This window comes from Tetrao urogallus (assembly GCF_951394365.1).
Source record: "Tetrao urogallus genome assembly, chromosome: 2".
In the NCBI taxonomy this organism is placed as follows: Eukaryota; Metazoa; Chordata; class Aves; order Galliformes; family Phasianidae; genus Tetrao; species Tetrao urogallus.
Window position 1 is genome coordinate 16,459,060 of NC_136814.1, and position 13,748 is coordinate 16,472,807.

At 42.0% G+C, this 13,748-nt stretch overlaps 1 protein-coding gene across 1 annotated transcript in view; it reads right to left on the reverse strand.

The window, feature by feature from the left end:
- STUM (stum, mechanosensory transduction mediator homolog) overlaps nucleotides 1-13,327 on the reverse strand; it is a gene marked incomplete at both ends in the record, with an annotated part of 36,147 nt that extends 22,820 nt beyond the window's left edge. Inside the window, one exon of the mRNA XM_079549983.1 lies at nucleotides 13,141-13,327. Within this exon, the coding sequence (XP_079406109.1) occupies nucleotides 13,141-13,327 (187 nt within the window). The remainder of the gene's footprint in view (nucleotides 1-13,140) is intronic.
- Nucleotides 13,328-13,748: the final 421 nt, after the last annotated feature.

The following is a 13,748-nucleotide window of genomic DNA, read 5'->3' on the forward strand; positions in this document are numbered from 1 at the left end:
TGACTGCAGCAAGCAGTTTGGAGAAGTGGCTGAATGAGGAATGGGAGGAGAGTGTAGTTAGTTCACAGCAGTTTCTCTGTCACTTTTTCCTCCATGTACTTTTCCCCTGGCCAGTGTTAGTTATTCCATGGGGCTGCAGTCCACAAGGCTGCAGTCCCTGCAGGGATTACCTGCTCCAGCTCTGGCTCTTTGTGCAGGTCTCTCTGACCTCTCACAGAGGCTCCTCACTACTGAAACCTTGCCAGCAACACCCACTAAGCATATTCAGAAAGAGCTAGAAGAGTTACAGGAAAGGGCAGAAATTGGAATAAGAAGAATCATGAGAAAGAGAGAAGGTCTAAGTTTCAGAAATATACTAATGTATTGAGACACAATAGCTGTTCGTGCATTAAGAAGCAGCTCAGAGATCAGAATTATTTGATCTCTTTAATGACAAGAAGAGATCTAGGAAGATATGTGGGAAATGTATGATGTGTTTTGAAATGATTAAAGCAAATGTCTTGCTTTGCAAACCACCTAATGGGTAGCTTTCATTTAACTTCAGTTATCTGCAAGAGATGTGTCTCTCTCAGTCAGTAATTTTAGGCTCCCTTTTAGTCAAAAATAAAAAAAATGACAGAGGACCCCAGAAAGTGTGATTCACTTAACCTGCTTCAGAGCAGTAATGAGTCACATGCTGATAATGCCTAATTCCTTCTCACAGATCGTATCAGCAACCAACTCAGAGTACAGGTAGACAAATCCCATCTAACATGTCCAATGAAAAGAACACCAGTAAGTTATTTTGAATAAATAATACTAATATACATTATCTCTTGATTTGGTATATTAGCTAGCTAATCAACTCCCTTAGGAGGAGCTGCTGCTACAGGCAAGTTACTGCACTCAACTTTGTTCATTATAGCTCACTCTCTGAAAATCTAGCACTGGATAGAGCAGGGCAAGGAGTGAGTTTGGCAGGACTCCTCTGCATTCAGTGTAGAGTACAGGCATGCTGTTATGGACACAGAAGGAAGAGAAGACTTAACTATATTTTTATGGTACTCCTGTAATACTAATGAAAATATATTCAAGTGTTATTTTTGTGATTCTTCCATGTGGAGAAAAAAAGGACAAGTTCTTTGTTCTGATCATTACAGTTTTTCAAAATGATCTTAATCATTGTCTGAAGGCTTTGCAATGCTGATAACATGTGGTTGTCTTTTTTGCAATGACAGGAAGGCATCCCTTAAATTTGATGTTAGCTCCTTTCATATTACCTTTCTCTTAGAGGGTATCTTTTTACAACCTGACAATGTTTGCATGGCTCAGATGAGCACTGTTGCTAAGAAACAAGTGCCAACTGTGTATTTAAGGCTTTGCCTTTAAGCATACAACTCAAGGAAGTATTTTTCTTTTCATTACACTGTATTGTATGTTTCTATCAAGACTTCTGTCATCTGACTCTTGGGGTTACATCTCTGTTACAATCCAGTAGGATAAGACCTGTTCTTTTCCCATTGTCTGTGCAGTGCCACAGTGACCTACACAACTGTATAGGTAACAAACCTATTTTACAACTGTACATTTTAAGGCTGCAGTAAGAGCTCATTCTACACTGGGATGTAAACAAGAGGAGATACAATGGAGCTGAGCTACTGCAAATATCTGTTAGCACTATACTACAATGCACAGTACAAATTAGCATTCTTTGAAATGGCAGCTCTAGAGCGCATCAGTGCTACAAGGTGAACTAACTTACCTGAGCTGTTGGTTTTTGTTTTGTGGTGGGTTGTTGTTGTTGTTTTGCCACGTAGTAACTAAAACATGCTGATGTTCTTTTCATGTACAAGATGTGCATTTCAAAAGCATAAAGCAGATCACAGGACCATGTGAGGGAGTGACCAGCACCTAAGAACTACAGACTGCCTTGTCTGTCCTTCCTATTAATTGCATTTTCACTGATGTGTGGCACAAACATCTCGTTTCTTGAGGAAGTCCAAAAGTGATTAGAGGTAGCTTACGTAAAACAGTTTTCTGGGAAGAGATTAAGGAAAACTAAGTATGGCTGTGTCGTCTGAGGCACAGAACTGCAAGAAGTCATGTAGATTTCTTGCCTGTTCTAACATCATCTTCATTCAGGAAGTTATTTTCTCCATTCAGACCACAAACAGACTAAGTATGACATGTCTTCCTTCATATTTCTGTGACATAAGAGGCCTTGAGTGTAGTCTGCACTTTACAGCATTACTGAAGCAATAATGCACTGAAAGCTTGCTCAGCTGCTGACTTGATACTTCTCATTCCCATTCATAGCGGCCTTCTCAAAATCGCACTGGAATAAGGTCTCATGTCAGGTATTACTCCTTTTACAAAGTATACTAAAGAACATTTACTAGCATAAAGTGTGAGGAATATTTAAAACCACACTAGTAAGGGAGAAATCAGAATATGTCCTGTGATGCAACAGCCTCAGATTTTTAGCTTTGTTTATTGGCTATTTTGGGACATACAATTCTCAATGGCTTTTTCACTTATTACTGCAAAGTAGGACGAATATTATCTGTTTTTAAGAACACGAGAGCTCAGTCCCACAAATTCTCTTCAAAATAATACTTATTCACAGCAGCAACCTCAATAGGTGAACTCATGTTAGTTCTTACCTTTGAGCCTAGTTCTCTTGGTACTTTTAAGGTACCATGACACCTGGGACTTGTTACAGATTGTTACAGAAATGTTACAGAAAAGTAAAAATGGTGAACAGATGTAAGGTAAAGTGTTTCTTGAGCCTCAGTTCTGTATTGCTCTGCACAATGTGGAATCAGGGTTTTGACAAGTAAATTTGTTTTGAAATGGGAACATTTTGTACTTGTTTTGCTTAGGTGATTGTTGCACTGAACAGCGTGACCTGGAGCCCTCAGAGCTGTCCTCTTTGTAATTTCTCTGAGCTCTGTTTTGGCACACACTGATTAAATAAGCAGTGAAAGAATGTATAGTGATATGAGAGTGGAACACGTGCTCACAGGCCAGATTTTCAGTCAAGTTAGAGCTATCAGAATCTATCTACCACCACAAAGAAGAAAAATCTTTTCTTCCTAATGTCAATAATAGTAGTGCATTTATTCATTGTGGCATCAGTAGGACTCACTCTGTAGCTGCCAAGCAACAGTGGTTCCTGGGAACTGATATTTGATCTAAATTCCATTTCTAGCTCCACCACATTCTTCTATCAGCTGCATACATCACAAGGAGATATGTCCCACCTCTAACTGTGTTGCCTTGAATCTACCTTTCAAACTAGGTTACTCCAATCAATCTTCAATTTTGATGGAGATGTGGATTTGCCTCTTGGCACAATTTCGATTTTAAGAGTTATTTGTATTCAGACGTGTTGTTGACACAATGGTTGATGTGTACACACAGAGTTCCCCCTCTTCTTTCTATGCACACTCACGGCTTGCCTCAAGCTCTGCCTTACACTTGAGCTGCTATCTAGGTCTTTGCAGAGGGGATGTAAAAGAACACTAGCCTTCTACCACAAATATAATGTAAGGGATTAGCACTCAAGGCAAAAAAACAGATTAATGTGTGCAGTAGAACAGTGTAAATAAGATGAAAGTTTGGTCGCTTCATGGAGTCACATGCAAAGGACAGATATAATTTAACAGTCCAGTTCAGAAACTCTGCAAGAAATAAATTGTTTAATTGTATCAAAACCAACCTGCCTGTTGTTTCAAGGGTTTACTTGCTAAGCAGACCGGTGTAACCAGGTTTAGAAGCAGCACCCTCATCTGCTAGGGGGTGTCCCTGCCCACAGCAGTTGGGTAATGATCTAGATGATCTTAAAGGCCTCTTCCAATCCAGACCATTCTATGTTTCTACAACTTTACAGGCCATTTAACACAGCAATTTCTGTGGTGCCAAGTTGTCATCTCCTTTCCCCAGCACAGCATATCACATACAATGCTGAATATTCACACATAAAAAATCATGTTTATGGAAATTAAATTGTCATGGCAACAGAAGAGGTCTTGCAAGTGTTTTAAAAATAGAGAATTAACAAAACACATTTATGAAATCTAAGATCCATTATTTTATGAATGCACTTTAAAAAAAAAACATGCAATAAATGCTTTTCTACCTACATGAGGACAAAATCATTTAAAACAAAGATTTCACTTCATGATGTTGGTATACATAATTGATATATGCATACCTATAAATACATATTTTAAACTAAAAGAGCAAAGGTCACTTTCATCTGGACAGTGTTATACTAACGTGATCATCAGGCTTATTACATCTCAAGTAGATAATTTTCATATTTTATGATTCATACTTTGTAAAAATGAGTCAATTTTTCAACTAAGCTTGTAACCATGGCACATTATAGCATGATTTATTAATTTCCATTAAAAAAACTCAGTTCTTCAGTGGCTTATAACACTTACCTACTTACTTTTTAAAGTCACTCATTTGACTGATTTTTTTTTCCAGTTCTCAAGATGAATTTCACAATTTAGGCTTTTCATTCTGTAGAAACTAGCCTGTTGTGACTTTTACAAAGCAATTATCCACAGACTCAAGCTGACAGAATTTGTAAGCGTTGTGTGGATATTCATCAATGCTTGTATCGTGCTGAAAAAACAGCCTAAATAAATGACAAGCTGCTGATATACTGCAGTATGTTCAAATTCATCTTCCCAAAGATGGCAGACTTAGTCCCCTAAACAGTGCATTGTATAAACATTAGTGAAGTTAGAAGTGCAGTACAGGTTACATCTCTGCAGTGAACATAACCCTGTTCACTAATTGTGTTCCCAGAGTCCTTATTGACCATGTTCACTCTGCCCTCTAGCAAGATTAGACCATTATCAATTCTGGGCATATTCTTTAGGTATGCTTATAACAGGAATTTTTAATTTAAGGTAGCAGACTACCAATTAGCTTTCCTCAAGCATCTCATATTTATTACTTTGGATATTTCTTGATCACAGACTTGAATGCATAAATGTCTGTGGTTTTGTCTAATCTACTTGAGTCATGAATTAGTTGGCAATCTATCCACTTCTTTAATTTAAAATCTCAGTATAACATTGCTGTCCTCCAGTGTTTAAAGTCGTGAATCAGATTTTTCAATACTGAGATTGAAAAACATGTAACTTATTCTTTTTTCTGCCCTTTCTCTTTTTCTTGAGAAAGCATCATATCCCTGAATCATGCTCCAAAACCATGAAAGCTAGTTACATTTTTTCTCTTCTTTAAAGACTAATTTCTCATCTAACCAAGAGCCTTAGGGGACAGGGTTCCAAGGAAACACCAAATATTGTGATAGTCATGATTACACTGTTAGGCCTTTTGGGGGACTGTCAAGTAGTTTGAGAGAAACTAAGAGTTTGGTTTCTAATTCTTTTAGGATGGAAAAACTGAGCTTTGCACTTAAATAAAGATGATTATGTTGCTGGAAGAAGTACTGTGAAAACCTCTGAGCAAAAAGATTGAGAATGTGAAAATTAGTACTTCAAGTCAAAATTTCAATTTCAACCTACTTAATTTCCTTGATTCTGTACACTATGAAACCTAGGAAGCTTATAACTTTATAACAGAAACCAATAGTAAGGTCAAATTTTCTCCAGGGATTTTCAAGTTCTCACAGTTGTGGTCCCTAGTTAACACAAATACTCAAAAACCCTGGAGATAGGAGGGGAAAAAAAGAAGGAAGTGGGATCGAATCCTTCACTTAATGAAAAAGTTCCCAAACTTCTGCAAAACCAGGGAAACGTGGGTTTGATGTGGCTGGAGTCTCTAGAGAAGGTTAGCCAATACAGATTTTTCGTTTTCATGAGAGTCTGAGTCCATGTGATGCCCTGGGTCTGACTTCTGTTCGGGATGGCTAAGATTTCTGTGTGATGCTGTGTGGTGCTGGGTCCAGCTATCTGCTGAGAAATAGTACTGCCACGCCAGCTTTGCTCTATGTGCATCACTACATAACTGCCCAATTCATAGACCAACATTTGAAGAGCAGGTGGGCTCTAAGGAGTTTGAAATAAGACACTGCACTGAACTGAAGACGAGACAAAAGAATCATAGAATATCCCAAGTTGGAAGGGACCATAGTGATCACTGAGCCCAATCCCTGGTTCCACACAGCACTACACTGGTGAAAAGCCTTTTCCTAACACCCAGGCTAACCACTTCTGCCACAGCTCTTGCCATTCCCTTGGGTTCTGTCACTGTCACCGGAGGGATCAGCGCCTGTGCCTCCACTCCCCTTGTGAGGAAGATGTAGAAAGACTGTTTTAGGTCAGACTGATTTTATAATTTGTAGAAAATTAAGAAATTTCATTTCAATTTCTTCTTTCCAGGTTATCTCTGAAAGCTTTCATAAGTGTTGCAAACTCCAATCTCTTTTACAAATTTAGGGACTATTTTAGAATCCTTTTACCATCCAATCTCAAGTCTCTACAAAGTGTAAAATTGCAGATGGATTCTAAAATTCATTCTTCTGCTTTATGCCAGCTGCTGCCACCTATTGGAGTTTTTGTTTAAGGTGCTGTATGTGATTTGATGGGTAAGAAAGAGACTGAGAAACCTCAGTTCCAGTTTCCTTTTCTCCCTTTATCCTATATACAACCTCTCAGTGGTTTTTTAATGGCGGAAAAAAAGGAAAGGGCAATAGTTCTTCAGCAAAGTTTGCAAATCTTTCTGGTGCTCACAAATTCATAGCACTAGAAAAAAATTACCTCTATCCTGTAATGCAGACTACCCTAAATTCACTTGTTAAAGAAATCTCCTCACCCATTTTGCATCTTCAGTGAGATCATGAGGTCTTCAGGTCTGTGACTTGCATCAGAGCCCTGCATTTGTGATCCTGGCTGGAGAATTTGAGGTTGTTACTCTGTGTTATAGTGGGTATGGAGCTCTTGGAAGAAGAGACCTCCATAAAGGAGGAGGGGGAGTTGGACTCAGTGATTCTTACAGGTCCCTTCCAACTTGGAATATTTTGTAATTCTGTTCAAATCCTTTCATTTGTTTTCTCTCTTGCTGCAGGAAGTTCAGTTTCTTCCCACCAAATCTCTGCTAATGCACTCTCCCAGGCTGTCCTTTTCTCCTTCTGGACTTGATTCTCTATTTTTCTCCGATGTCACACCCTTTGTCTGGAACAGCTTTCCAGAGTCCTTAAAATTCAGTTTGTTCACTTGGCCATTTAATATTTCTTCTTTGCTGTCTGCCCCCACCTTCACTCTTAATCTTCAAGTACATCTGTCCAAACTGCATTAAATTACAAGATGCTGAGCAAACCCTATCTCCTCTCATATTCATTAAGTAATTAATATATCTACAGAGCTGCTGAAACTACAGCAGTGAACAAAATTGTCATTGGCCACTTCTTTTGTCTTCTATTTTGATGAAAGCAAAAGGTGGGGGGTGGGAATTTATTAGCATAAAAGCTGGTCTGGAAATGACCACAGTTCAGAAAGCAGCAGCACTGGGTAAGTATGCAGCTTGACAGTGAAATGAACCAAAAAGTAGACACAATAAACACAAGTAGAGCTCAACTGCAGACTTTTACCAACCATAATGAATGAAGAGTAAAAACTGACCAAACAACATAAACAATAGTAAATATTTGGACTGTGGCAGAGCCAGTAGTCAAGAACAAAGTGTTGCTGTGCTTGTGCTGTGTATGTTCATAGCTGCATTTGTAAAGCAAGGGCATGGGAGGATGATGAGAAGATGTACTAGTGATCACATACGCTCAGCAGAATAACACAAGGAAGGGGTCCAATCTAAAACAATGGAAAAAGAGGAAGAAAAGAATATTTAAAGTATTCAAGTAAGTCTGGGCTAATAAAATTCAACTGCAAAGCAGAAAGCAGCTTTTTTCATAAAATACTGCAGGGTACACCACTGGACACTGATTAAAACTGAGGAGCCATGCCAGAGGCATTAAAGGTACAACTCTTATTGGTTTTTAGCTGATCTAACGCATAGGTTGGAGTTGTCTCAAAAGAGGAGGAAGCTTTTCACACAGAAGGTGGTGGCACACTGGAACAGGTTGCCCAAGGAGGCTGTGGATGCCCCATCCCTGGAGGCATTCAAGGCCAGGCTGGATGTGGCTCTGGGCAGCCTGGTCTGCTGGTTGGTGACCCTGCATATAGCAGGGGGGTTGAAAATCCGTGATCATTGTGTTCCTTTTCAACTCAGGCCATTCTATGATGATTCTGTGATGATGAGGAGCTACGAACTTGACGTAATTTGTCATTTATTCTGATCACAAATTACCTATGAATTAGTTTTGAGTTTAAAAACTTGTTTGTCATTCTTGATGGTCCAGACACTTCATGGAACAAAAATATTCCAGACTACTGAGTGCTGGCAAGATCTTTGAGTAGCTGTTTGGTACAATCAGCCAAGTAAGTTATATAACACACTTCTAATTCTTACTTATATCTCTGTTAAAAAGGAGGAAATCAATAGCTTTCTCCCTGCTGGCCAGAACAGAACCTGCAACAGTAGAAATCTGTAGATTCGGTTGTTCTTATGCCCAGTGTTATATATTATGCCCAGTGTTATATCTTCACGAAGAATAATTAGAATACAGCTGGTACCACTGCTGCTGTACCATGGAGCAGTAAGTTGTGAAAGAACAAATTCTATCACAGGTCTCCTCTCCTGCCTTGCACATGCAGGTGAAGAAACTACCACAAAGAACTTCTTGATCTTTTCAGCATATGGACCATTTTCAGTGGATACACAAACTTGATAAGTGAAGTCTACTAGCAAAAGGTTTGCTTTGTTTAATTACACATTCATGAAAATATAGCTTCTTCCTGCAGTCTACCACTGGCCTATGCAACAAAGACTGAAAGATGCTTTTGGTTACAGAATCCCAGGGGTAAAGTTCATAAACACAAATTTATATAAAAACCTGAAAAATCTCTGTTTTCCACATAGGGTCTTATCAATCAATTCATTTATTTGCATATCCACAGAAAAGAAAAAGAATTATTAGGATTACAAATGCCATAGCAAGCTTGAATTTTAATACACAGATGACTGAAAGTCTCAACTTCTTTTTGGCAGTGTTAACCTTAGATAAGAAAATGTGTTTATTCCTTAAAATTATTTGTTTCATTCATGAAGACAATGGGTATTTGCTTGAGGCATCTAGTTACAATTTCAACAACAAAAAATAAAATGGATATTGATAACTTTAAGCAGATCTCATTCCTGCAGCTTTCCTGAGTGGTGCTTCCTGTCCTTCCCTTCCGCTCTTTAGAGAGCTCATTCTGCTGAAGAGAGCACTAGCTTTTAATGAGAACCTTCTGCTCGGCTTGTATAAACCAAGACTCAGGGACATGATTTAGTGGAGGGTTGTTAGTTAGGGTAGTATGGTTAGGTCATGGTTGGACTCAATGATCTTTAAGGTCTTTTCCAACCTGAGTGATTCTATGATTCTACACAGCTGAAAGAGTAGCCCTTGAATTCATGACTGAAGCAGGATGAACAGATAGCACAAGGCTCATGATGTGGAGGTGATGCTCTCAGGAGCAGGAGAGATGTACACCACCAAGAAAAAGGTCGTGCAGGCTGGGAATCATCCCTTCTTTCTCTAGTTGCCTGTGAGAGGCTGTCTCACATGATCTCCATCACAGGCTATTTCATGCCTCACAGGTGGCTGCTCTTCTAGCTTGCGCTAACATAATCTAATGCTATGTATTTCAGTTACTCTCTGCATAAAAATAGTATACATGTGTAATTCAGGCTGTGATCCAAAAGTCCACCCCCTTCCTGACACGAGGGATTCATCTTGGAGAATACCTCATACTTAATTTCACTCACTTCTCACATTCCCCTCAAGTTCCCCTCTTCGCTTCCCCCCCTCCCACACACGTGATGTCGAGAGAAGGAAAAACGGGTAGGAAGGAGGGCAAGATTCCTGTGTATCATCTCAGGGAATGACAGAGAGCCAGATCTTCTCCCACACTGACTGGCACGCGGCAGCTCCAGGAGAACACAGTCTGCCAGCTATAGGGCACGGCCAGCCCCTTCGTTCATCTGCCATCTGCAGCACGTACTGGCTGCAGGTGCACGCTGCTCAATCCTGCAGGAATTGAAAAACAGACCATACCCTGCCATTTACTTCTGCCGGCGTCTTTGTCTGACTTCCTCCAGAGCTTGTTGGGACGTGACTTAGCCCCAGGGCCTCAGAGACACCCCCAGGGCCCCTGTGCCACTGTGACCTATGTGATGCAGTGAACACTGGCAGTCGATGGCACCAGGGTCTTTGCTACAGCACTTACTGAGGACACCAGCTCCGTTGTCTCCCTTTCATACCAGCTGCTCTTTTTATGAACCTGAAGCAGGGACATGCTCTACCAGACTCACATGAGGAAGACTACACTGGATTACAGAAAATTCTGCTCCAGGACATCACCAAGTAATTGTGTCTATCATAGTGGGTGGAAGCAGTGTGCAACTGATAGTTTGTTCCACAAAGCAGACCACAAGCAGGTGGGTTAATCAGGCTTCTCTAGGCTGTACTTGGTCTGAAATTGAATTTTTGGCAGTACAAGTTTAACGTATCCCCTGGGTATGAAAAATTTCACCTGAATCTTCTGTAACATTTATACAGAGAGTAATGAAAACCCAGTTCACAATGCAGAACTTGCAGTTCTGGGTTACTACATAAAACCCTGAAAACATCCCAGCTTTTCTGTTAAGAAAAAAAAAAGTGAAAAATAAAAGAAAGGAAAAAAAAAAAGAAAAAAATGACTGTGAACAAATAGAAAGTGTTACTTCTCCTGTCCAAACAGTACTGAAGCAAAGCATAAACAGCATAAGGTCTTTCTGACCACCTGTGTATCTGGTAGCTTGCATCAGCACACAAGTTCTGTTGGGGTATTACCGATTTAAGGCACTGGGCAGCAGTGAACATGCACTGGTCTCCAAGCAGTGGAACACTTGGTTTATCCACTATTGCCCACTTTCTTGCCCATTCCAGTGGCTTCTGACTCTTTACTGCACTTGTGTTTCAGAGACTACAAATCAGTGACAACTACATGCAAAACAGAAGGGGAACTGAACTCAGGGGTTGGAAAACAGAGAACTTCCCTTATCACAAATACACAGGCACAGTAAGTAGGAAAAATATATAGCAAACCTGCAAAGCATTATTTTAACGTGTTACATCTCTGTATTGCGGGAATCAATGGGAATTTTGCCATTTACTTTGCTAGGAACAAGTTCAGATGCTAGATGTGAATACTTCACATCACCATAAATATTAAATATCATTTGTTTTACAAGTGTTGCTCAGTTCACAGAGAAGGCTGAAGAGATCACAAGATCTCTTTTCATCCTATTCCTACAAGCAGATTTGTGTTCCTCCTGTTTCCCTTCATGTGTGGGCTGTATGATACATGACAGGATTTGGTACAGACAGTAAAAAGCTATTCTACTTGGGTGTATTATTGCTGAGTAAAATTTCTATGAGAATGCACAGGATATTAGCAGCTTCATTAAGAGAACAGTTCATTTATGTTGGACTATGTGCTGTGCTTTGCAGTGCAGAGTAGGGGATGCATCTCCAAAGCAAGGTTCTTAGCCAGTCAGAGAGAATACCATAGAAAAGGATTTGTTTTGTAGTTCATTTGTTTCGCTACCACTGTTTTTCACAGTGGTGATTGGGATGAATGGTGGTATGGACAGCCAGAAAGTACTGCTGACATCAGTGCACCAAATGGAAAATCTAAGACTGTTAAAAATCCAAACTATCTACCTAACAAAATAAAACCATTCAGAGTGAGTCCAGCCACCTGCTGATAGTGCATCCAGCACGGCTACAAAACCCAGATTCATCCCAAGCATGGGCTGGGAGCCTATCTCCTAGCCTTTAGAAGGCAGCTACATTCCGCCATCCTTTACGGACCCTTTCCATGGGAGGGAAGGCACAGCACCCGCCGCCTCCAGCAGTCCTGCAGCAGCAAGAGAATTGCTGGGGCAGATGTCTACACCTCAAAGTAATCCTGGTGTGGGGGTTTGCCCTCCTAGGAAGAGGGAAGGTCAGGATTTTCTAAGTCAAAAGCAGCACTATGAAGTGTAGGATTAGCCAGAAGTGGTAGGAAAAGCATACAGGAAATCTCCTCTACAGTTTTGTGGGGTCTTTTTTCTTCTATGCCTACAATGGAGACATAGCACCTTCAATGCAGTGGGAAGCTACATTCACTTAGCTCTGATTTTGAAAACTTCCCTCTGAAGACAGTGAGGAATTATTTGCTAAATAACAATAGCTCAAAAAATCATGAAAGTACTGGACTGGAGAGTTTGATTTATTGCTCTGTGTTCTGCAGGTGCTTGCACTAAAGGCTGTGACAACAGCACACCTCAGAGTGCAGCACTGCAGCTTTGATACTATTACAGCTTATATCCCCATGCCTTCCTTTCTATAGGAAAATTCAAAGGGACTTTAGTAAGCTAACATTTTCCTCTGGAACACTCCTGTAGGTGAACAGCATACACACAGGAGTAGCAACAGCTTACACGTGCTGCATAGGTTGGGGGTCACACTTTAATCAGAAGGACTTTCAGATTCATTAAGGAATGAAGCCACCTGGAACAAATAAAGCAGGTGCCAGGGGGGTAGGAGCTTTTTTACTGCAGGGTGAGCTCCTGTATCAGTGTACGGGAGCTACAGGAGGGTCAAGGTAGGATGGGATCTTTGATTTTCCCAAAAAGGAGCACTTTATTCGCTGCCAGACGGCTCATCACCCTGCCTGCTGTTTCAGGTGTGTTTCTAAGGCTCACTCTTACAAGGCTCCGGCTGGCCCCAAGGTGAGGTAAATGCAAAGATTTCTTAATTAGAAGGGGTCAAACAGAAAAGGAATTACAACCGCAACTTAAGGATGCGTTATCTGCATCTCTCACTCGGGACTTGCCAGCAAGAAAACAGAATCCGCGTGGTTCCTCGGCACTCCAGCTCCGAGCTCCTGCCTTCGCGGCCCTGGGAGCCACACCGCGATCTGCGGACCCCACCTCCCACCTTCCCCCTCCTCAGCCCCCGGGCGCGGCCGTCGGGCGGTGCGCGAAGCGCCGCTCCCGTCGCGAAACTTTCCTCAGGGGCTCGCTCCCTCCCTCGGCGGCGGCGGAGCTCCTTACCCAACCCTGGCACGAAGGTGTTGAGGAAGAGGCAGATGACAGCCACGGGGAACGGCATGTAGGGGATGGCTGCGCGCAGGGGGCCCTTCTTCTCCCGGACCTGCACCACCACCCCGCTGGAGGGGGCAGCGCCCCGGCTGGGCTCCCCGCCCGCCGCGCTCTCGCCGTCTTTGGGCAGGGGATCCATGGCCGGAGCAGCGCTAGAGGTGCCCTGACGGGCTCCCGGCTGCCGCCGAGCTCGCTCCCGTTGCCGCCTGGCCCCGCCCGGGGGCTGGAGCGCCCGTCCCCCGTGCGCGCTCCCGCCGCCGCCAGCTCAAACCCGAGGGTGCGCGCCGCCCGGCCGGAGCGCGGTTCTGCCCTCGGGAACGGGGAGGGCACAGCCGGGGGTCGGGAGCTTCGGAGCGGTGGGAGATAACGCCCCTCGCCTTCTTAGCATTGCGGCTTTCGAGTGTGGGGAAAGGAGCGAGTTAAATCCTGCTCGTTTCTTGTTGGGAAAGTGCCGCTGTTGTGGGGAGTGAATGGAGAGCCACAAGAATTAGTAAAGCAAAATGCACTGGAGTTACTTGTGGCTCGGCACGATGTGGAAATGGGGCTTTCACAAAGTGAAA